This window comes from Diadema antillarum, unplaced genomic scaffold (genome assembly GCF_040938485.1).
Source record: "Diadema antillarum isolate AM-2024a unplaced genomic scaffold, OU_Dant_1.0 seq00000687_RagTag, whole genome shotgun sequence".
In the NCBI taxonomy this organism is placed as follows: Eukaryota; Metazoa; Echinodermata; class Echinoidea; order Diadematoida; family Diadematidae; genus Diadema; species Diadema antillarum.
This window is the reverse complement of record NW_027271592.1, coordinates 109815-133380: the sequence shown is the minus strand read 5'-3', so window position 1 is coordinate 133380 and position 23566 is coordinate 109815. Positions and strand designations below refer to the sequence as shown.

General features: G+C 41.3%; 1 protein-coding gene across 1 annotated transcript in view; it reads left to right on the top strand.

Moving 5' to 3' along the window:
- The first annotated feature begins 3482 nt into the window (after positions 1–3482).
- The window catches only part of LOC139737228 (cation-independent mannose-6-phosphate receptor-like), a 63430-nt gene continuing 43346 nt past the window's right edge, over positions 3483–23566 (top strand). The window contains exons 1-11 of the mRNA XM_071647904.1: positions 3483–3634; positions 9262–9550; positions 10254–10488; positions 12565–12788; positions 15455–15614; positions 16234–16405; positions 17453–17559; positions 18089–18391; positions 20226–20384; positions 20932–21069; positions 22214–22379. Of these exons, the coding sequence (XP_071504005.1) occupies positions 3483–3634; positions 9262–9550; positions 10254–10488; positions 12565–12788; positions 15455–15614; positions 16234–16405; positions 17453–17559; positions 18089–18391; positions 20226–20384; positions 20932–21069; positions 22214–22379 (2105 nt within the window). The remainder of the gene's footprint in view (positions 3635–9261; positions 9551–10253; positions 10489–12564; positions 12789–15454; positions 15615–16233; positions 16406–17452; positions 17560–18088; positions 18392–20225; positions 20385–20931; positions 21070–22213; positions 22380–23566) is intronic.

Below are 23566 nucleotides of genomic sequence, written 5' to 3'. Positions count from 1 at the left end.
TCCTTTGATACACAAACAAGGGACTAGAATTCACAAGAAAAGTAAGCTCAAAGTGACAATGGAGAATCAAATTGTCGTCAAAACGCTGGAAGCGTACACAAGTTTGGAATCATAATTACAAGTGACGTCAAGTCATAGACATCCAAGTAATGGGACCAGATATGTATAGCCTTCAGACAAGGCGATCCGACAAGGTTAATCCGAACACTGCCGAATACGAAGTTAATTAGCAAATCTCTTCTTTTTTTTTTCGTTTTCGGATTAATTGACCCTATTTCATTTGGGGTTTGTAGAACCTTCGGATAACGAACTGATAACGAACAGGTGAATCGTGGTTTTTTTCTTCTTCTTCTTCTTCTTCTTCTTCTTTTTTAAGGCTAGGGACCACGGGACTCTGCTAGCGCGCGACATTTTTGTTTCTGTTTTTGTTTTGCTTTGTGCTGTTTTTCGACATTTGGTTCCTTGGTTGCCAGTCAATAGATGGCGCTATTCTGAAGGATCTGCTGGAGTCACTTTATACATAAAGGACCGCTGGGATTTGCTGGACGTTATGGTCAACGCGGCTAAAAGTACGTCTCGTTGGAAACCTCTCAGTCAAAGCGTGGAAAGATATTTGTTGACAAATTTCATTTCATTTTATTCCATTTCAAAATCTCGAAGTTTCATTGATTGAGCACCGATGTTAATCAAAACTCAAGACAGATACTCCAGGAACCGTAATCAATAATCTTAGACTCAACATAATAATTATTTTCTTTTGACGAAAATCGAATGCACCCTTTCTGTTTCACATAATCAAAGTTTTTCACATTTTTACCTCGATATATTTAGGCATATGGGTGAACTTTGCGCTAATTTACATCAAATTAGAAAAATTGATAAAGTCAACACAACTAATCTAGGATTTGAACTTATACGAGTTTGCCAATATTAACTCATACTTTTATTTTCAACGAAATGCAGAAGTGAACAACAGCTCATGAGAAATGAGAATAAACAAACAAAGAAAGGTAGCATTGGTAGCAATACACTGTGACAGATAACCACATGGAGTAATCAGTGTTTACAGCGAAAAGAAAGAAAGAAAGAAATCAAGAATGACTGCATGGAGAACAGGACCGCAGCCTCAGACATATTGACAATAGGTGACTATAAAATGCACTCTGAACCCAAAGGGCCCAACACCTTACATGTAACTGGGCCTCAAAAAAAAAAAAAAAAACCTTTGTTGGAGCCAAAGTGAGCCACGGGTTAAAGAAAACAACAACAACAACAACAACAACAACAACAGCAACAACAACAACAACAACAACAACAACAACAACAACAACAGCAACAACAACGGTGAGAAGAGTGGGTCTACAACATTGTGTGGCAAACTATTCCAGATACATGGCCATAGGTTCGTCAGTAGATCCGATAGCACAAAACACGGTCGAGTCGTCTGCGTACAGGTAAAGTACACTGTTTTTTTTTTTCAGGGGTCATCTCACAAGACCGACACCCATGAGTCATACAGCCCACGAATCCTACAGCCCACGAGTTCTACACTAGGCAAATAAAGCCCATGAGGCCGACACTTATAGGTAAAAACAGCCCACTAGTTCGACAGATACAACACGGGTTTTAATGTGTCGGTCTCTTGCATGGGCCTTGTTTGCTTAGTGTCGAATTCATGAGCTGTTGTGTGACTCGTGGGTGTCGGTCTCGTGGCGTGCACCCGGGTACGCGCTCGTCACTCGAGATCACTAATGAAGACAGGGAAGAGGAACGAGCCTAGGGTTGATCCCTGAGGGACCGATGCATTGATTTAGGATAATACTAGATGACCGACTAGAATAGACACGTTTGATGGATCGATCTGTCTAATGTATGATAGCTCCTTATCCGAGTAGTGAAAGTAACCTTCCACGCACTCATTTTGCGATGAGTTTTGAGCAGAGACCATAACGCCAGACCATGGATGTCGAAGCACTTTTTGATGTCCATGGTAATTAGTCAGATTTCATTCCCGCCAGAGTATTTCGGTTTCTTGCGATGGAGAGGTATCTGAACAAAAGAAAAATTTTCATACTTTTTTTTTCAGTGAAACATAATTAAGTTTTAATTAAAGTGGCATCAGTCTCATTTATTCCATATTATTGTGAGATATTCAAGTTCATAAGTCCAATTACATCTCTTGCTTTCTTAAAGATATCACAAATTCGCCACTTACGAACTCTAAACTAAAAAAAGAGGAAAAATGCAATGGCTCTAATACACACAGTGATGTTCTTCATGAACATTCAAACTTTTGCAAATTATTCAGTTCTTGCAAGTCCTTGCCATGGATATTTCAAAATAAATTGGCGACACATGCCTAGTCATAGGATATGATATAGGCCCTACATTCCAGTGCGATGAAGTCACTTTAACTAATCTCTTCCCGTAGAGTTAATGTAGGACACTTTGACATAGTAGTAGTCGGTAATAACACTTCTGACTCTAGCGGAGGTCCGCGATCTCGTCAAGCGACTAGATGCGTCCTTCGGGTGTTTTACCTGCCCTGTCGCTTTCAAACTGGGTAAATGGGTGCCGATAACGCTGTATAGGGTAATAACATTGGCAGCGGCCTCTGGGAGAACAGCGGCAACACTAAAGAGACTACCCTGGGATAAGATTACCATTGTTGTTTTTTTTTTTCATTAGCAATAGGCCCTATCAAACAACTGAGCAATGTAATGTTCACGTATTAGTGACTGATGACAAGCAAACAAATAGCGAGCAGAAAATCGTTAATTGCCAAAACAACACAATTAAGTTTATATTTCTGTTTTGTTCATTAGCTGTATATTTCCGGAATCTCTACGTGTGTGGGTATATACAATATACACGCACAGAGTTTGATTATGATTGTGATTGCATGGGTGTATGCAAGGGGGGGGGGGGGGTCGGGAGGGTCGTACGACCCCCCCCCCCCCCCAAATTTTCAAAAGGTCCACTTTTTGTAAAAGACATTTTTGTTTTTTGAGGGCTTTTTGCCCTATATACAACAGGAAAAAAAGTGACCTGGTGGTGTTCCAGCAAATTGTCAAAATCTCGTAAATTTCGTAACTTAGTTTGATATGCCATACCTTATTTCTAAGCCGCACTGCCATGCAGAAAAAGTCACTTTTGTATGCACAAAATGGCCCCATTTTAAGATATAAAATTCAAAAACTCCCTACCGTGGGAGGGGGGACACCCCCCTCCCACACCCTCCCCCCGCTCGGTCGCTCCGCTCCCTCGCAAAGGTAAAGGTCCAAAAATTTTGATTACGACCCCCCCAGAAAAAATCCTGGATACACCCCAGGATTGCATCTTTCAGCCTGTTGTCCTTTTCAGTGCCTATTGCGTAACACCGAGAGCCATTTAAATCACATGATTGTCCCATCACATGACTGGGCAGCGAGATCGCATATTGAATGAGGGAGCAGGGCACGCATGCGTAATCAGTCATCAACATGGCGAAGTTGGTAGGTGGATTTCCACGTCAAGCGTTCGGGATTTTGTCTAAAATTCTATTATCTCTGTTTGTCTTGGTGTGTCTATGCACTGAAAAACATGTTTCAGCATGTAGCGCTGGTGATGTAGACCTCACACCTCTCCAGAAATGGTAAGTTACAACAAAATATCCTTGCCTAGTGTACAAGTTCATCCGTGTTTTCAGCGGCAGCGAGCAGTGTTCAGTCCCACATACCAGTAAATATGTGCACTTGTAGTCAGCGCGAGAATACGAACGCAATGTAAAATCCGTAGAACTAGGCCTAAATTTACATGTTGTAGAGTAACGTTATGTCTAGACCGTAGGCCCTTAACCTTAAGATTTAGAAATAACTTATTAAATCATGGGTGTATGCAAGGGGGGGTCGGGAGGGTCGTACGACCCCCCCCCCCCCCAAATTTTCAAAAGGTCCACTTTTTGTAAAAGACATTTTTGTTTTTTGAGGGCTTTTTGCCCTATATACAACAGGAAAAAAAGTGACCTGGTGGTGTTCCAGCAAATTGTCAAAATCTCGTAAATTTCGTAACTTAGTTTGATATGCCATACCTTATTTCTAAGCCGCACTGCCATGCAGAAAAAGTCACTTTTGTATGCACAAAATGGCCCCATTTTAAGATATAAAATTCAAAAACTCCCTACCGTGGGAGGGGGGACACCCCCCTCCCACACCCTCCCCCCGCTCGGTCGCTCCGCTCCCTCGCAAAGGTAAAGGTCCAAAAATTTTGATTACGACCCCCCCAGAAAAAATCCTGGATACACCCCTGTTAAATTTAGAAGCACACTGCAAGTCGGTCAGCCTACATTGACATTGTCCAAAAGCCACGCACATGACAATTCCATCTGAATTTATTTTTGCATTTGCCAATGTCAATGACTCTGTCTTTGTTGAGAGAAAATCTTTTGTAAATTTAATAATTTTTCTTTTGTATTCATGATAGAACCTCTAATCCTCTATGATTAAAGTTAAAATGTGATGATAAATTTATATTGTCAAGAACACCTCAATTCACATGTTAATTTAATATTTAGATCTACCCCTAGTGTAATAGGCCGAGTTTAACGTATAATTAATGCAAATGCAATTTAAATTTAATCTTTCTTTCTCCTTCAACCCTGAATAACTGAAGATGTAAAGGTCTGATGTTTTGTTGCAAGAATGCACTGATGCTACTTGCTTTCTTGGTGACAGCTTTATGTGGGGAGTTTAGTTAATGTTGTTCTTGAGATGGATCCCAAGGCAAGATATTTGGCTGTTTCTGCTTTTGCCAGGATGCTGCCAGGCCATGGATGCTGTAGGACCTCTCAACAGGTACAGGTTTCCTCGATTGTTTGTGATGGTGAGGACTTGACACTTGAGGGGGTTGAAATCCTTAAGCCAGTCTCTCTCCCTTTCCCAGGGTGTCCAGATCCTCTTGCAGGTGTTTTGAGTCAGCCTCTGAGTTGATTCTTCAATAAAGCATGCAGTCATTTAATAGCGAAAAGCCTGATGGTGCAGCCAAACAGGAGAAAGAGGAGCGGGGCCTAACACGCTACCTTGGGGTATGCCAGAGGTGACCTGACAGACCCTTCACGATTACGTACTTGTTAACTCCAGTTGTGAAGGAAGTTGGTGATCCATTTGATGCAACTTGTGAAGGAGTCTGGCATGGGGTACCTTATCAAAGGCTTTTGAGAAGTCAAGTAGAATGACATCATGCTGTTCTTTATCATCAATGCCTTTGGCGAAGTCCTGCATGGCAAGAATGAGCTGAGACTCATTTGAGCGATGTTTGCGAAAACCATGCTGGGCATCAGAGAGAATGTTGTTGTCTTCCAAATTGTCCATGGTAAAAAGTAGCACTGTGTATAATGTGCTCGAGAATTTTACATGAGACTGAAGTTAGTGAGATAGGATGGTAGTTCTGTGCTTTGTTTCTGTCACCCTTTTTGTAGATTGGCGGGATGTCTGCTTCTTTCCAGTCATCTGGGATTTTTCCTTGATCTAGGGATGTTTGGTACAGAAGTGTAAAGACTGGAGTGAGCTCTAGAGCCAACACTTTCAGGAGTCTGGTTAGTATCTTATCAGAACCTGACGCTTTGTGTGTTTCTAGTCAGACAAAAGCTTGTAGACACCGGCAGGGTTGATGGTGATCTCACACATTGATCAACATGGCTTCCCAAGGTGTTTGATGTTGTTTATGGGCTCGTCACTGGTAAAGACAGAGCAAACTGGTGATTGAATATGTCTGCCTTCTTTGGACTATCAGAGTAGGTGGTGCCATCTCCTGATTTCAAGGGAGATACTCCTGATTGGTCACATTGTCTGCATTTGATGAAACTCCAAAATCGCTTGGGGTTACCTGTAGAGTCTGGGCAAACTATATTGGTCAGATAGTCGTCATGAGCAAGCTGCCCATAATGCATAGTAATTCGACAACAACGCTGTTTAAAATTCAGCTGCCTGCTACATGTAGAAATTTTGTACATGTGTAAACTTCGTGAGTGCTCTTGTTCACGGTTGACCATTGGCACAGGAGGTCGAACCTTGGTGCTGGTGCCATAGTTTGATATACACATTGTTGTAAATTATGTTGTGCACATACAACGAACTGTACTACTTGTGTGAAGCAGGGCCAGCCAGCAATTGAAGTTGTCGTACAATGTAACTGCGACCAGCCCGAGCGCAAATAACTGTGTACAAGGAGCACCCCAGGGTTAGAGTTGTTGGGGCACATTGTACAAGACACAATGACATAGTTTGAATCAGGTAGGATTTAATCAGCTTCTTCCTTCAAACATCAACCCAAGGCCTTCTCAGTTTGAACAGCTTCCAGTGCAGTGGAAGGCTGTACCGTTGCATATAATACCACTAGTGCTAGTTGCACAACAGTGGAAGGAAAAGAGTATTTGTGCTGTTTGTTGGTCTGGTGCTTAAAGGACAAGTTCACCTTCATAAACATAAGGATTGAGATAATGTAGCAATATTAGTAGAACACATCATTGAAAGTTTGAGGAAAATCAGACAATCCATTTAAAAGTTATGAATTTTTGAAGTTTTTGTGCAGTACCCGCTGGATCAGAAGACTACTGCAGTGTATGAATAACTTAGATGTCACATGCGTACAACAATATAAGGAAAATATAAAGAGAATTTCACAAAATTCCATCTTTTGAAAAAAAGTACACATTCCCCTGACTCGTTACCGACAAATGTTATGGGCAATATTATTCCCCCTGCCTTTAGAAAGAGGCAAGTCAAGTGCTCTTTTATTATGCGAAAAAAGTGAAAATATGTTGAATTTTCTTTTACATTTTCTTTATACTGTTGTACGCATATGACTCACAAGCTTTAGTAGTCTCCTCATCCAGCGGTTCCAATACAAAAATTTTAAAAATTCATAACTTTTGCATCGATTGTCCAATTTTCCTCAAACTTTCACTGATGTGTTCTACTAATATTGTTGCATTTTCTCAATCCGTATGTTTATGAAGGTGAACTTGTCCTTTAAGGCCGTGTCACACCGTTCCGCGCAAGCTACGTGGGCTTGTGGCGAGGAGGTAGTTTCCAGCACGTAGAAGATTTTCAGCGGGCGAACAAGAATGTTTGCAATTTTCATTCATGCCTTGTCATACCGTACGGGGGGAGTTTTGCGGTTTGACTTGTGGGGAAACAAATTTACTCCCAGGAGCTCTCCGCAGTTGGTCCGCACCTGACAGTATCTAGCGCGTAGTTGCCCGGAGGTGCTCATGCAAGTCCGATTTAACCGCACCAAAGTTTTGAGCATGACCAAAACTTTTTCCGGGTAAGTCGCAGGAATGCCCGTAGAGGTCCACGCAGAAGGCCAGTAGGAGGCCCTTAGCGGCAGCACTTCCCAGGCAACTCCCACGCAGGTACTTCACTGTCCCGTATGCAGCCAAGATAATGAAATTCTGTGGGATTTCAGCCATTCCATCAGAGGAATTCCTTCACTGAGTTGTCAGCCCCCACGCGACAGGTGCAAAGGTCACACAGTATACTTACAAGTATAATTTAACTAGAACGCGTCCAGCAAGTAAGACACATGCGCTGACTTGCTCAAATCCTTTTCCGCCCTCAGGAATGTCCAGTATGCTAGAAAATCCCTACACGTAACAAGCCCGAGTAGCTTGCCCGGAAAGGTGTGACAGGGCATAAACGCGGTTGCTGGTAAAGAAATATGCGTGCGCACCTCCGGGCGACTACGGTTGAGATACATGCTAGAGGTACTGTCATGTGCAGATCATCTACGTGGACCTCCGGGTAGTCAAAATTGTTCTTTGCAAGTCGCACGCAAGGCTTGCCCGGAAAGGTGTGACACGGCCTTAATGTACGATTGTACTTTCGGTCCTACATGTACACTGTATGTCGTAAACAAGTGGAAATCTCAAATTCTGCACACCAAATTGCACCAAAATCACAGGAAACACCTTATTTCAGATCAAGTAAATTTGATCATATTCTGTTACCGAGAAGTGTCGATATTGTAGATTTACATAATTATTGTAGGCAGACACATAAAGATGTATCCTCCTGGCAGATGTGCTGGCTGATATAATGTATGTGCTGACTTCATTTAAGATGAGTTGTAATCATACTGCCCAGGAATGTAGCGCATGGGACTGTGTCAAAACTAGAGCTGTGTGCTTCAGGGTGTACTGATGATAAAATCTGTTCTTCTCCTTGATATACCTCGGGTTCAAGCTCGATATTTTTGTGTGATGCTCTTTTTGGTCATTATGCAAATGCACAGAGAGACAGGAAGAAGATACACTAACAGACAGACACATCTAGTCATAACAAGGAGGTTTTATACATGGAGTTCCAACTGGCTGTAATTATTCAAACAGTTGTCAGATTTCTATTGATGTACAAAAGAATTCCACAGGTGCACTTGTGCCTTTGATAATCGATGTTCCAAGCCGCCATCTTGCTGAGCAATCTGAAGATTCATTTTGAACGTTATCATAATGTTGGCCATATTTTGCTTATTTATTTATTAAATGAAATGAAATTTCACTTAATAATAAAGCATGTAAAACAGAAGTCAATTCCGTTCAGAAATTTGCGCAAAAGTGTAAATCAGAGCTGTATTATGTGAAATGTTTTAAACTGTACCATCCTGGAAAGCTGGTTTTATCACTTTTCGACTTAATTTCCCCAAATGAAACTAACATGTAATAATCTTCAAGTATAATTCTTTATTGATAGATATATCAGATTAGTGCCCGCGTATGCCCAGTCGAGTAATTTTCATTTTCATTTCAGCATTTTTTCCTCAATTTCTGTTCGCGCATCCTCGTGTCTGTACCACCTAGCTTTTATAAGGAGGGATAGCGAAAAGTAATTACCATCACAAAGACATATCTTCCTTTGAAAGTAGCTGGTGATTATGCAATGAGACACGAGTCAATAGTCTTCGTATCGGCGCGGCAGATCCTGTTTGGCACATGCTTCAAATATTTTTGAGCGGCGGCTTCGAACATACTGTAGACCAAAGGGAATAACTCTGTTGTTACTCCATCTCTTCAACCTCCTTGGTCAGATCCTACAAACACAGACATGCATGCGTATGTACAGCTGTATACAGGGTTGCAGATGTGCTCTCTACATTTCCAACTGTTTAAAACGTACAAGACAACTTCTGTATAAAACTGAATCTGAAGTACAAACTGTACAGAGATTTGCAGAAGTAGGTGAACAACCTGTAGTGAATGGAAATTTTTGCTTTCTTGTTTGTCAGGGGTACGTGGACGGTGCAGGCAGCCGTCGATGGGGCGCAAAGCACTTTCTACTTAAACCTGTGTGACGGTGTGCAGTCATACGAGGGTGCAGACTCATGCGATGCAGCCTCTTCATCCTGCGTGAAGCAAGGCAATGAATTCATCAACATCGGCAACCGAAATGACACCCTACAGCCAGTTTCAAACTTGGACACAGGTGGGTTTCGCTTGGACTACCTCGGCGGCTCGTGCGGGACCAGCAGCAAGACATGGCGAACGACCATCGACTTCAAGTGTGGGACTACTCTGGTAGGTTGCGTACTCTTGAGCGGTGTGAGCGTTCTGTTGTGGGCATGTGTTTGCAACAGAGGATTCATAGTTGACATTGTCACATTTAGGGTTTAACACAATTACACCAAAATGTTTGTAAAACGTGATACAAGTGCAATATTATGGTGTAGTGGTAATCTTATAAAGTCTTTTGGATATTGAGACACATACTAGCTCCAATAGGGTCAAAGATCACAGTCTAGGGTTAAGATTTTTCCATATACATGTATATTATGCTGTAGCAAGTTCTGAAGAAATGTCCGCATATCATTTCATCAGACTTACATGTAGCACATGGCTTTTGTATAACAGGACAATACACTTGATGTAGTTTCAAAGTGAACAAGTTTGTTTGTTTGTTTTTGTTTGTTTGTTTGTAGGTGAGCCTCAGGTATGTTCAATTTCAAAAGTTTTTTACATTTTTTTTCATTTTTTGCCAAATTGTGGACAGTCTCCAGATACACCTGGATGATGTTACCAATATTGTCATGAATTAAATGGTATGGATGCAATGTTACAAATATACTAAGATTGAAAAATATATATATATATTTTTTTTTTCATGTAGCTCTTTTAAAAATCTTAAAGGGCTCAATATTTGCATGTTTGTTATTGTGTGTGGGTGTAGTTATGTATGGACACCATGCCTTAATGTGTAACAACCTTGTTTTGAATGTCGTAGGGATCACCAACCTTCCTGGAGAAAACGGACTGCGCGTATCTCTTTGAGTGGTACACCACAGTGGCTTGCAAGATGGTCCGCAGCGCAGCCGTTAGCGAAGTTCCCTGCTCTGTCTACGACCTCAAGGGCAAAAAGCGTGACCTCTCACCGCTGATCAAGCTCCAGGGGGGATACTTAGTTGAATCGGCCGGGTCTGATGACCTTTACATCAACGTCTGCAGAGATATCACACCAGGTTAGTGCTTTTACTCACGACTGATAATGCAAACCATCAAATCATGTTTGTTATCCCCTCTGTTGATATGCCCTTCTCTCTTCTTCCAACCATGGTCTGAAGGATTTGAAGATTTTCCATGAATATAAAGGTGACTGTAGCATCCCTATAGTTTTATAGTTTCAATTCATACATGATGCAATTATTACAGTCCAGAGAAGCCCTGAAATGTTGATTTTACAACACTGAAGCAGTAGGAAGTTTGAAAGAAGACAAATTTGGTAAAGAATTTTGAGACAAATGAAATTGTTCTTGCTGACAGCTGGTAGGGATTAATGAGGTGGCTCTTCAGAGAAGGTTATTATCTTGATGGTACACATGATGTGGTTTCCAAAGTATGTAGAAAATGTGCTCAGAAGCTATTGATAACCCGTTGAAGTATGATCTGACTTGGTTATGATATGATAATAATAATACAATCTAATAATAAGTTTATTCAGGCTGGTCTCTAGTGAGTTAATGTTCACAAAATAACAGGTCAGTAGGCCAGCTGCAACTTTCGATTCATCGATGACATGATGTGTGAAGTATGATTGCCTTTCTACAAGAAATAAGGTTAACAGAAAAGAGAACTGAGAAAGATTATTCACATGACATTTATATTTCTGATATCTTTGATACTGTGACAGATAAGAGAGAGAGAGACATATAGCGGAGTTTGACAAAAGTTGAAGACAGAGGAATGAAAGCTGTCTTTAAAAAGGATGCCTTTCTTGATATTCATGTTGTGTGTTCCCACTAACTAGAGAGAAGAACATGACAAGATGTTGAAGTGTGTGTGCACCTTTTGTGCCTCATTTCAAGTTGTCACCATTTGTGTTGAGGAGCTTTATCTCAGGCTGCTTGTGAGCGCTCAAAAGCAAACTAAAACGAACCGATCTGATGCGTACTGCACCATACTACGCCAGATTTGGAGCATTAAAGTGCTTTGTAGAGAAAGTTTGTCTCAGGAGTTTTTTTAGAGGGGATTACACGTCTTGTAGCAACAGGGTCATGCACCTGTAAGAGGCTTATACCTCTTACAGGTATCCTTAACAAAGAGACTCAAATCTTTGCATTAAGATGTACATTTGTATGTGTGTGTTCTGGGTATTCTCCTCATGCCATCTTCTGGCATGGTTATGGTACCATGGACCTACCACACATGGACATACATGCTTCACTTTAATTCAAACACCTGTTTCTGTGAAAAGTGTTACAAAAACATTTTAAAGATGCTTTCCTGCTTTGATCTCATCGTGCATTACTGACAGCCAGCCTGAAATAAAAACAAAACGGCACTTTGAGATATCTAAAAACTACATGCACAGAAGACGATAACTCTCTTGAATCAAGAAAAATGCATGTGCTGTTATAGTTTACATTGGGAAATCATCGCTCAGTTAATTTCATTTGTGAAATGCACTTACTTTACGAGAGAAAGCAAGCATTTCCACAGGTTGGTTGTAATTTGTAATCTGATTTTTTCCATTTTTCGCACATTGTTTCAGAGTAATGGTAGATGACATGTCTGTCTTGCCATTAAGCAACGTTACATATGTGTCCACTCAGTAATCATTAATTTTGTGACACAAAATTTGTCATGAATTGAGGTTTGCTGCTCCCCATCATCGTTGATTTTCCAAAGGCAGTTAAGTCTAGAAAGGCACCTCAGTGAAATGAAACTGAAATGAGGGAAACATTTTTTTTTTTTTTTTGTCAGTGACGATGAACGACTACACAGTTGTCATTGTCCAAACATCTGCATGTACTCATCAAGATGCACATGATCAGGTGGCGGCGATGCAAGTCGGAGCGATGCAAGTCGGATCAAAGAAAGACCTCCATTCATAGCCCATGTGTGTTGTAGGTCCGTGATGGTACGCTTTTGGAGCACATTGGAAAATCATCCACTTGTGGGTCAGTATAGTACAGTTTAGTACGATACGCTTAGGAGCGTTCAAGCACTCCTCTTGCATGGGTATGGTACGGTACGCTCTAGGAGAGCACTCCAAACCCTCCCCTCAGTCTTCATCTTGCCCTCCTCCTCCCCTCAAGATTCCGGCCCCACTTTGGGGTGTTCGTCAGGCTCGGCCGCCTGCCTCACCAAGCAAGGTACTTTTGTGGACAAGGGCCAGGCTCTCCAGCCGCTCCAGCTCCTGTCGGACGACGAGCTGCAGCTGCAGTACCAGGGCAGGGAGGTGCAAGACGAGTGTGGGGGCTTCAACTCCACGGTGACGATCGTCTTTGTATGCCCCCGGGAGCAAGGCAGATACACTGGGGTGAGTTTTACAGATCTAACTTATCTTTTAATACAAACAAGATGCTGGGTTAGAGTGATGATTCAAGAAGGAAAAAAAAAATTGTCATCTGTTTGATTTTGCTGTTTGATATCAGTAATCTACTTTGATTTCACATTTTATATCATTTCAGTGGTTGTAATTCTATGATGTTAGCCTGGACATGCTTGCTGCACCACGAAGTGTCGCCGGATGCATACATGTAGTTATGTTTTTAGTTTGTCCGTCCGTTCGTCAGTCCTTCTTTCCATCCATTTGTAATAAATTTTTGTTTACAGCCTAGCATAAACACCGTTTGAGGTATCCAAATGCAACTTGGCATATGTACATGATTTGTATTTATGAGTAGACGAAGCTGTACCTATCAACCTGAGGATGCTAATGCTCAAGGTTAAAAAAACATAGGTTTCAATAAAAAGGAGTCGACACAAGAATCATTGACATGTGAAGATGACAATTTTACAACATATTCTCTCAGGACTCGATGGTTTAAACTATGTATCAAATAAATATAGGCATTTTTATGTCATAAGCATTTTTATGCCTCCGCCACGAAGTGGTGCCGGAGGCATTATGTTTTCAGGTTGTCTGTACGTCCGTCTGCATTCGTTTATGCGATAACTTGAGTAATATTGACTGGAATTTTACCAAACTTGGTCCAAGTATAAAGTATGATGGGGCAATTACTTGATTAGATTTTGGGTGAAATCGGCCAAAGGTCAAAGGTCAAGGTCAAATCATGAAATTGTATCTGTTTACGCGATAACTCAAGACTGGATCAAGCAAATTTCACCAAACTTTGTCCGAGGATGATGTATGGTGGGACAATTACTTGATTAATTTTTGAGTGAAATCGGACAGAGGTCAAAGGTCAAGGTCAAATCATGAAATTGTATCTGTTTACGCGTTAACTCAAGACTGGATCAAGCAAATTTCACCAAACTTTGTCCGAGGATGATGTACAAGTATGGTGGGACAATTACTTGATTAATTTTAGAGTGAAATCGGACAGAGGTCAAAGGTCAAAGATCAAGGTCAAAACCTGAAATTTATCTGTTTACATGATAACTCAAAACTGGACGAAGCAGCTTTCACCAAACTTGGTCCAAGGATGATGTATGATGGGGCAATTAGTTGAGTAGATTTTAGTGACAATGGCAAGAGGTCAAGGTCAAAAGGTCAAGGTCAAATGCTAAAAATGTTGCTATTTCCCCCATATCCATGCAATGCCCAAAGGTGCTTTCTTTAAACTTAGTGTGGACATGTACTACTGCATAAAGATTCTCCAGAGAGAGTTTCATGTCATAAGGTCAAAGGTCAAAAGGTAAAAGATTGGGAGAAAATGTTACAATTTCACTTTTCTCGCAAATGGTTCAATGTATCTTCATGGAACTTGGTACATACGCATGTACTGACTGGCAGGGATTATCTAGGGAATTTAGGGGTCATGGGTCAATATTCAGGGGTCAAAGGTCAAGGTCAACTCTTCAAAATTTTACTATTTCCCTCATTTACTAGTATATGCAATGCTTGCATAATTATTTTTAAAACTTTATATACATGTATTACCTAATGGAGATTCTCTTGGAAATTTTCTGCCAGAAGGTCAAAGGTCAAAGGTTAAGGGTCAAGGCCAGGTTTAAATGCAAAAAAAGAATCTATTTTATACTGCAATTACACTTTCTTCATACCTTGAAAATTACTCAATGCATAAACTTATAGAAGGGTCAGTCAGAAGTCAAGTAAAAATCCTCAATTCCCCAAATACATATACCTGCACTCTTTAATAGACAATTATAGCAAACCTAGTTCAAGGAAAGGGAACATTCAAGATATTTCTGACAAACCTGTCATTTCATTGTTTTGCCAGTTATGTGAAACTGTCATCACACATTGTGAAGACATTGCACTATACACCTATTGGGAGAATTATGCATTATGGCGGAGGCATCAGTGGCCATAGTGACATTTCTAGTTTATGTAATGGATTAAACTTGTCATGCTTCCAGACAATAGAAGCTGCACTCATTGACATTTTATTTCATAGAATGGGTCGAGAGAATACTGCAATCTCATTGGTCCAGAGCCATGGATCAGTTTTTACTGGCAGCATGTTCAACAGACACAGTAGACTTGTTATCACTCATACTTGAACAATTGTAACAAGGAGTATGTGCACTTACATGTAGCAGGCATACACGCGCTTGGCGAGTGATGGCTAGCTAGCCATACATCGGTTAACAATTTCCAGTCATCAGTTATTACTGTTACACAATTTGATCTGTGACGTGCCAAAAGGAAGTGCATCCAGTGCATTTACCATCAGGTAGCATGATAAAAAAAAAAAACCACTGTATATTTCTGGCAAAATAATTTGTCCCCCATTCTATAAAACTGATAATGCACACATCTTCTTGTGCATCAGTGGGAGTAGCGTGGAAGCAGTAACTATGGAATTTAGCCTACACCCACTCAGCTTGGCCTCATGGTTAAGGCATTCCATAGTTTACCTCATGCACACAATTCATACTGATGCACTCAGGCCCATGCATCGTTCGTCAGAATTCAAAATAGTACAGGCCTATGTAATTTGCACAAACAAAATGACTGCCAATTCGTACCTTTTCACATCCCTGGCTCCACCGCAGAACCGAGGTCCCATCCTCCTGTCCAAGACGAACTGCCAGTACCAGGTTCAGTGGCAGACAGAGTACGCGTGTGAGGCGGAGTTCCTCAGCACCGACACATGTGCCTTCAACAAGCCTACCCACGGACTGGAGCTTGACCTCTCACCCCTCAACAAGACAAGTCAGTCATCATGTTGTTTACTGTCTCTTTGCTTTTATTTTGAATGAAAATGATACAATGATATTGCGAATTCAGCTAAGCCCCTCAGCCTTTGAGCATTTGGCTTGAAATGTGGCACATGTGACAGCTGTGATACATAGTTGTGCAAACTTAATTTTTTCTTAATGTCCAACATTGTGTTGCCATGGTAGCACCATTTTTAATGAAAATCATAGAAATCGTCATTTTATTAATCTTGCTCACTCAGTTTTTGAGCGCTTGACTTGAGATGTGCACATGTGACTAACAGTGAGCAATACATTTATTTACTGTTGAACCAGTGCATTGCCATGGTAACATTTTTTTTTCCATGAAAAAGTACAAAAATAAATGCTGGTTGACCTACACTGTAATTCCCTCAGTTGTAGGTAGGGGTATTAATCACAATGAGTGATTAATAGTTGAAACTATTAGGTACTTGGTGCTTCAGTAACCCATTAGCAACTGAACCACCCGAAACTTATTACTCATTCTCTTACACACATAATATATTAACAGGAATGAGTGACATGTCACTCACATGCTAATGTACCCAATCCCCCTTTTTTCCTCCTCTTTTGAATACTGATGAAACCTCCAGCCACAGGGGAGATAAGCTATTATGTGGGGAACGATCCTCACTACATCTTCTACTTGAATGTGTGCGCCAACTTGACATTCCCCATTGCTTGTCAGTCGGCAGCTGTGTGCCAAGTCGACAAAGACGGGTCTTCTTCGAAATCAGCCGGCGTAGAATATAAACATGAATTGAGGTATATATGTCATTGCCCATATGCCCTTCTTTGCTTTGTGTGTTTTTTGTTTTTTCATATCATCGTACAGCAGAGACTCCAACTCTCCCGTTTTTGAAGGGAGATCTCCCATTGAAAACCCATTTTCACAAATCTCCCGTTCTCTCGCTTGAGATTAAATTTCTCCCACCCTGGCTCTGTGTCTCCCGCTTGTACGGTTTTGCAGATGCCAATCAATTTCACATGCATGCATGAATAGCGTATGCATGTGATATCCTATGAAATGAAGTTTTATTAAGCCAAAATGTATGATTTGAATAATTGAATTAGTACTGACTTTGTGCCATCATATGTTGCAAAATAAGCCTGAGATAGCACGAGAGAACACCTAGAACCCTAATGACCAAAGGGACTTCACGCTTCACGCACATCAAGTTGGAGCCTCCCGTTTGCTAGGGGTTCAGGTGGAAGAATCTCCAGATCAGAAGGTGCTTGGGGTTGGAGTCTCTAAAACTGTGTACAGTTCATGCTTCATTTGAGTTTATTTGTCACTTGTATTTTTTTATATTAGAACAAGTGATGTGTTAACTTTGACCGATATATTGTGATATCACTTTGTAGTAACATTGTGAAGAAAGGAGAACACCCTAAATCAAAGTCAAAACAAAAACAAAAACCCTCTACAGTTGCCAATATTTCTCTTTTAGTACCAATGAATTGCATGAATCTTTTATTTATCTTTTTATATGTTGCTGTAAGTCTGGCACCCACTACACCAAGAGGTTACTGATGTGACACGTCTAAATTCTTAGATGTTTCTCTTCCAAGTACAGAAACGGCTAATTATTGCCTCTTGTGTCTTCTACTTTGGCCAGTGTAGTGTATCATTATTTTTCATTCCTTTTTTTTTAGCACTATTCATCAGAAGACAGATTTTGTGACTCCCTTTATTATGTATGAATTTAGCTAATTATATGTGAAAATGTTCATTGAATGAATAATGGGAATATACCAGCATGTCTCTTGCATTTTTCATTTTTACTTCATCTTCAATCTCAACTGTTGCAGATACTCAGACGGAGAGTTGACCCTTATTTATAAACACGGCCAGACGTGCAACCACAACGGTTTTCAGCGCACATCAATCATCTCCTTCCACTGCAACGAAACACAGGGTGAGGAGAAAAAGAATAAGATTAATAAACATGAAAATATATTGAAAAAGAGAAATGTGTCTGCTAAACATGTGCACTAGCCTCAACACGTGAGCTGCAGACATATAATGCTCCCAAAGGTGACACATCTCTAGAGATCTTCTCGACAGCCTGAGACGAGGTGACACACAGTGGTTTGAAGACTTCATGGACAGGCAACTTGTCTAGTCTGAGAACCAGAGAGAATGTAACTCCATAGTACCCTAAAACACCATTTCACTGACAAAGTGAATGGATGGGAAGGAGGGGTTTGATTGAAATTGAATAATTTTTGTCATAACTTTAGCCCGATTGAGGGAAGAAAAAAAAAATCACACTTGAATTAAGAAAATGATGATTGACCACTGCTGTCCTACACTTGGATAATTCACCGTCACTGGAAAAGGGGAGAGGTACTAGACTTTTCACTATTCCCACCTGCAAACTTTGTAGCTTTACTGCATCAAGAGAGGAAGTGTTGATATTGGTGTATGTGGATATTGTTCCATAGATCCTGGCAACCCGGTTTATGTGACAGAGACAGAGTGCACATACTTCTTCGACTGGCACACCAAAGTGGCCTGCGTGCCCGATCTGGTCAGGGCGTCCTGCCGTTTGGACCAGGGCAAGCGGCGCTATGACCTCTCGCCGCTGATTCGGGAAACAGGTTCCAACTGGCTGGTCCTAGACGGTCGCCATGACCACGGCGAACTGCAGAGCACAGAGTATTACATCAATGTCTGTGCCGACATCATGAAGGAGAACCTGGCTAACCTGGACTCTTGTCCATCTCCGTCCTCCTCGTGTGCCCTCGGTGAGTGTCAAGGAGTGGAGAGGGGGTGCAGTGGGGGCGAAGTTGGGTGGATATTGGGTGGAGATTGGATGGAGAGGGGTGAAGATTTGGTGGAGATTGGGTGGAGAGGGGTGGAGATTTGGTGGAGATTTGGTGGAGATTGGGTGGAATGGGGTGGAGATTGGGTGGAGATTGGGTGGAGATTGAGTGGAGAGGGGTGGAGATTGGGTGGTGAGGGGTGGAGAGGGGTGAAGATTGGATGGAAAGGGGTAGATATTTGATGGAGACTAGTTGGAGAGGGGGTGGAGAAGGGGCAGAGATTACATGTAGTAAAGATGGGGCAGAGAAGGGGTGTGGCGGGGTGCAGAAGAAATGGAAAAAGGATGAAGAGAGAATGGAGAAAAGGCAGAAAGGAGTGAAGAGGGGCAGAGAAGAGGTAGAGGGGGATGGAGAGGGGGTGGAGAAGGGGCAGAGAGAGGGTAGAGAGAGGGAATGGAGAGTGGCAGAGAGAGGGCAATGAAGAGGTGGAGAATGGGCAGTTAGGAGATGAGAGGGATGGAGAGGAATGTGGAGGGATCAGAATAGACATGGAGAAGGGTGGATAGGTGTATAGAGAGAGCCAAAAAGAGATGGGGAAGGGTGGAGATGGAATGGAGGATTCAGTGAGTGCAGAACACATCAGTGAGGTTTTGAGGAAATTCTGACAATCCTTTGAAAAGTTTTGAATTTTTGGAAGTTTAGGCTAAATCCACATGCTATCATTGTTGGATAACGAGACTACAACAATTTGCAATAGAACAGGAGGGCAATAATCTTAAGATAATATAAAGAGAATTCAACATCTATAATTGTATTTTTCCAGCAAAGTGAATACTTTTAACCTCTCTCCGAAGCAGAGGAGAAATATTATCCTTAACATATGTCAGGAGCAAGTCTAAGGAATGTGAACTTACCTTCTTTAAAAAAAAAAGAAGTTTTGTGGAGTAGTCACAATCATTTGACAGCACGATCTCAACCTCCCCACCATCCCCCCACTCCCTCCCCCCCTTGATCAACCCTCAACATTTTGCTCACAATTAGGCCAAAAAAAAAAATTGTTGCATTGGCGTAACATGAGATTTTCAAATAGGGTCGGTCGGGCGGATTTTTTTTTTTTTTTTTTTTGGGTTTTTTTTTTGCTACCTGCATTTTACGTGTAAAACTCTCGCTCAGCTCAGTAAACAGTTACAACTGCTGCACCGAATGTGCTGTGTTCATCTATTCTACAAATCATTTATGAGGCCGATATTACTGGAATTATACCCCTTCACAGAATTTAAAGATGTTGAAATCCCTATCCTGAATGTTTTCACTTCATATTTTACTATTTTGACTTAGATAAGATAGATGCAAATTGACCCATATGTACGATCTTTTCATCGCACACGGCGATCTCTATTACAGTCCCACATATACAGATTCGTGTAAGTTCTCCACACAAGAAACCTATGGCAAAACTGTGCACAGTACATCGCAGTCTGAATGCTACGTATACACTGAATAAATCTTGTTAGAGTACGTGTCCGTGTTGGAAACAGATGACGTACTGATCAAGGAAGGCTTATGCGAGGCGCTAGATCTCTCCCTCGTACATCCGATATCCCCAGAGCCGTTTCCACTTCCGGGTTTGTGCGATCGCGATCGCAATCAACAAGATATTTGATATCGATAGCAAAAAAAAATAATAATAAAAAAACATGGGGTCGGCGGAATTTTTAGGGTCGGGCGGGTTACGCCAATGCAACAATTTTTTTTTTTTTGCCTTAGAGTTGCAGCCCATATCTTTTCAATACTCCCAATGTTTCCTGCCTTTCAGAAACTGACCAAAGTGGGCAGCAGACGGGCAAGAGCCTGGGGAGATTTCTTGCGTCGCCCACATTCACCAATGGTTACATCACCATGACTTACACCGACGGTTCAGTCTGTAGCGGCAGTAGGAAAACAACGACCGACATCACATTCATATGCAGCCCAGGTGAGCTCAAAACCCTTGTGGGTTATGTAATGTTAAAAGCTATGAAAATGATCAATAGAAACATCGACATCTGGATATTAGGGGCATCTCTTGTTACCATACATTTGTGTCTTTGTCTTTGTCTTTGTATGTGTACGTGTATGTGTATGTGTATGTGTATGTGTATGTGTATGTGTATGTGTATGTGTATGTGTATGTGTATGTGTACGTGTATGTGTGTGTGTGTATGTGTATGTGATATGTTTGTGTGTATGTGATGTGTATGTATGTGTTTGTGTATGTATGTGTATGTGTTTGTGTATGTGTTTGTATATGTGTATGTGTATGAGTGTGCTTGTTTGTGTAACTTTCATATGTGAAAATGCCTTTGTAGAGTTTGCCTTTGTCATTCAAAGAATGCAACATGGCTATAATTTCGATAAATATGTATGAGTATTGGTGCTAGTGCATAGCTAGGAGTGTATTTAAATGTGGATGGATGATGCAGCATTGGTAAATGAGAGATTGTCTTTAAAGGGGAAATATTTGGAAATATCCTCATTCCCAGGGGACTTGGAGAGCGCCCCTATCTTGGTCCGCAAGTCCAGTGACTCCTGCCAGTACGACCTGGAGTGGCACACGGCGGCTGCTTGCCCGCTGGCGCAGAAGTGGGGTACGGACTGCAAGGTCTTCGACGATGACGCCGGTGAGTTCATGGTGGTCAGTTTGACCCCTCAGTTCTCTCTCTCTGCCGACTAACTCTTTATGCGCCACAGGATAACACCCACCCCCCGTGTGCCACATTATTCTGAGGCTGCAACGGAAACATGCTTTGGATTTTCAGATCCATGTAACTTTTTATAAATATTTGTTTTGCTGGACATACAGTGGACAAAGTTGTAGAGAAAATGTCAATCTTTTCTATGATGTAAATTTTATGACAAACCTACACTGTATGATTATTTTTCTTCCAAATGACCAGTAGCTACTACATTGTTCAGGTGTGACTTTTGCACATGGAACAGTGGCAGATACTTAGAATTTACTCTCAAATCCAGTTGGAAAAGCCACGTGATACTCAATCACTACATAATGCAAGCTTCATGTGACAGGAATTAAATCGTGAGTGTAGCTTTCATTGGACTGCCGCATTTGGCGATTATTGAACAGTTTGGGTGCGGCTGTGCATTTGAGCAAAATGTATGAAGTTGGCACGCCCTTGACTGAGTCAGACATGCAAACGTGGCACATAAAGAGTTAAGCACAATCATCCCCAAACTGGCTGGGAATGAGTAGTGATTTTCATACCCGGTAGTCCCATTAATAGTATTTTCTGCTGTCTCACACTGACCTATGTAGATATGAGCGTATTATTTTGTTTCACGAGTTGGTTCTCCTAGCAACTTTACATCCAAGTACACTCTGAAGATGACCAAATGACAATAAAAATATAACCGTTCACCTCATGTAACTCGACATATTGTTATAGCAGAAGTGGTCAAGATTTGCGCTTAGGTCGACAAAGTTCCGACTTACATACATCACATGGTTTGATACTTACACGCGTGCTTGCAAGTGCACTTGTAACCACTGAGTGTGCACGGCAAAGGTTTGTTTAGTTTGACATCAGAGCTGTCCATATGGAAGTCAGTGGCAATTGGAAATCAGCCGTGCAATATCCATTGTTGCTCAAGCAAAATTGCATGGCTTACAGCCACAGCGTGCGATGAAACTTTTTACTGCCTGTCACATGATGGGCAATCAACCAATCAGAAAGCTGCATTCTTTTTAGGTGATGTATAAAATCCATGGTATGAGCCCCGAAATTTGGCTTTCCCTGTCCCTTGTAGGTGTGTCCTTTGACCTTAGTCCCCTGACCAAGGAGGGAGGATATTACAACATCACCGCAGGAGGTTACGATTACTACATCAACGTATGCGGCGACGTGAAAGGGACGCCCTGCAACACAGTGGGACATCTGCCAAACCCTGGGTCCTGCCAGAGCAGACGCGACGGGTAAGTGTGTAGCTCGCCCTCGTAGTTACGAGATTGCAAGCTTTGGATTTTCAAGCGTAACCCTCTTTCAGAAGATGCGGGGAATAAAATAACCCTTAGCATATGTCCGTATCAAGTCAAAGTAACGTGTACTTATCGTTAAAAGTGAAATTATGTAGAGCTCTCTTCATTGTTTTCTGTATATTGCTGCCCTATTGTGACATCACAAATTGTTGTATTCTACTTTATGCAGCAGTGATGGCACACAGATTTAACCAAAACTTCAAAAAATGTGTAACCCTTTAACAATTTGTCCAAATTTCCTCGAACCTCCCAACTGTGTACTCCTGATATTTTTGCATTGATTGAATCTGCATGATATCCATGTGTATATGAGGTATATTTCCCTTTAACATTCACAAATAGGTGACAGGTGCTCATAGAATTTATATGTAGGATTAAATTCTGTAAATACCATCAATAATTTCTTGATTATCTCTTCACAGAAGTCGGCTATGCTGTAGATATTTCGTTGGCATAGATTTTTAGAATAAAAAAGAAGAAAAAACAACAACAAATAAGCCAAATTCTTCCTTGGCCTGTCCATCACCTTTAAGACTTTGTTGATGTTGTAAAGTGATACTTGACAATAAGAAAAAATAGACCATGTAAGGGGAGGAGCTGTTGTGGCTCAGAGCAAAGACCATGAAATACCAATCATCAGGTCCTTAGTTCAAGTCCCCTGGCTGCAACAGTTGTGCCTCTAGGTGAGAGGCTTTATCCTCACTGGTGACACAACATTTGCTCTTGCGGCAATAGCTGCCATCTTATTTATCTCCAGGGACTTAGGGTTAGGGTTAGGTTTGTGATGGGGTTTCAGGTTTAGTTTGATGTATGGATTATGCATAGGGTTAGGGTTATGTTTGTGGGTAGAATATATGTTTGGCTTTAATAGCGTACAGATATTTCATGGGAGCAATTGTCACAGGAGCAAATGTCATGGAACTGTCCTCACTACCTAGTCCTCTAGAGGGAACCAAAGGCTGTTGATCTCATTGTTGTTTGCTTTCAGGCTTCTGTTGCTTCCTAAGCTGCTACATTAAACAAATCACATCAAAAAATATCAAAGAAAACATGGGCAATATTTTTGCTTTCACCAAAATGGCAGATGATAAGTCAAGTAAAATAATAGTGGAAATTTTCGCAGC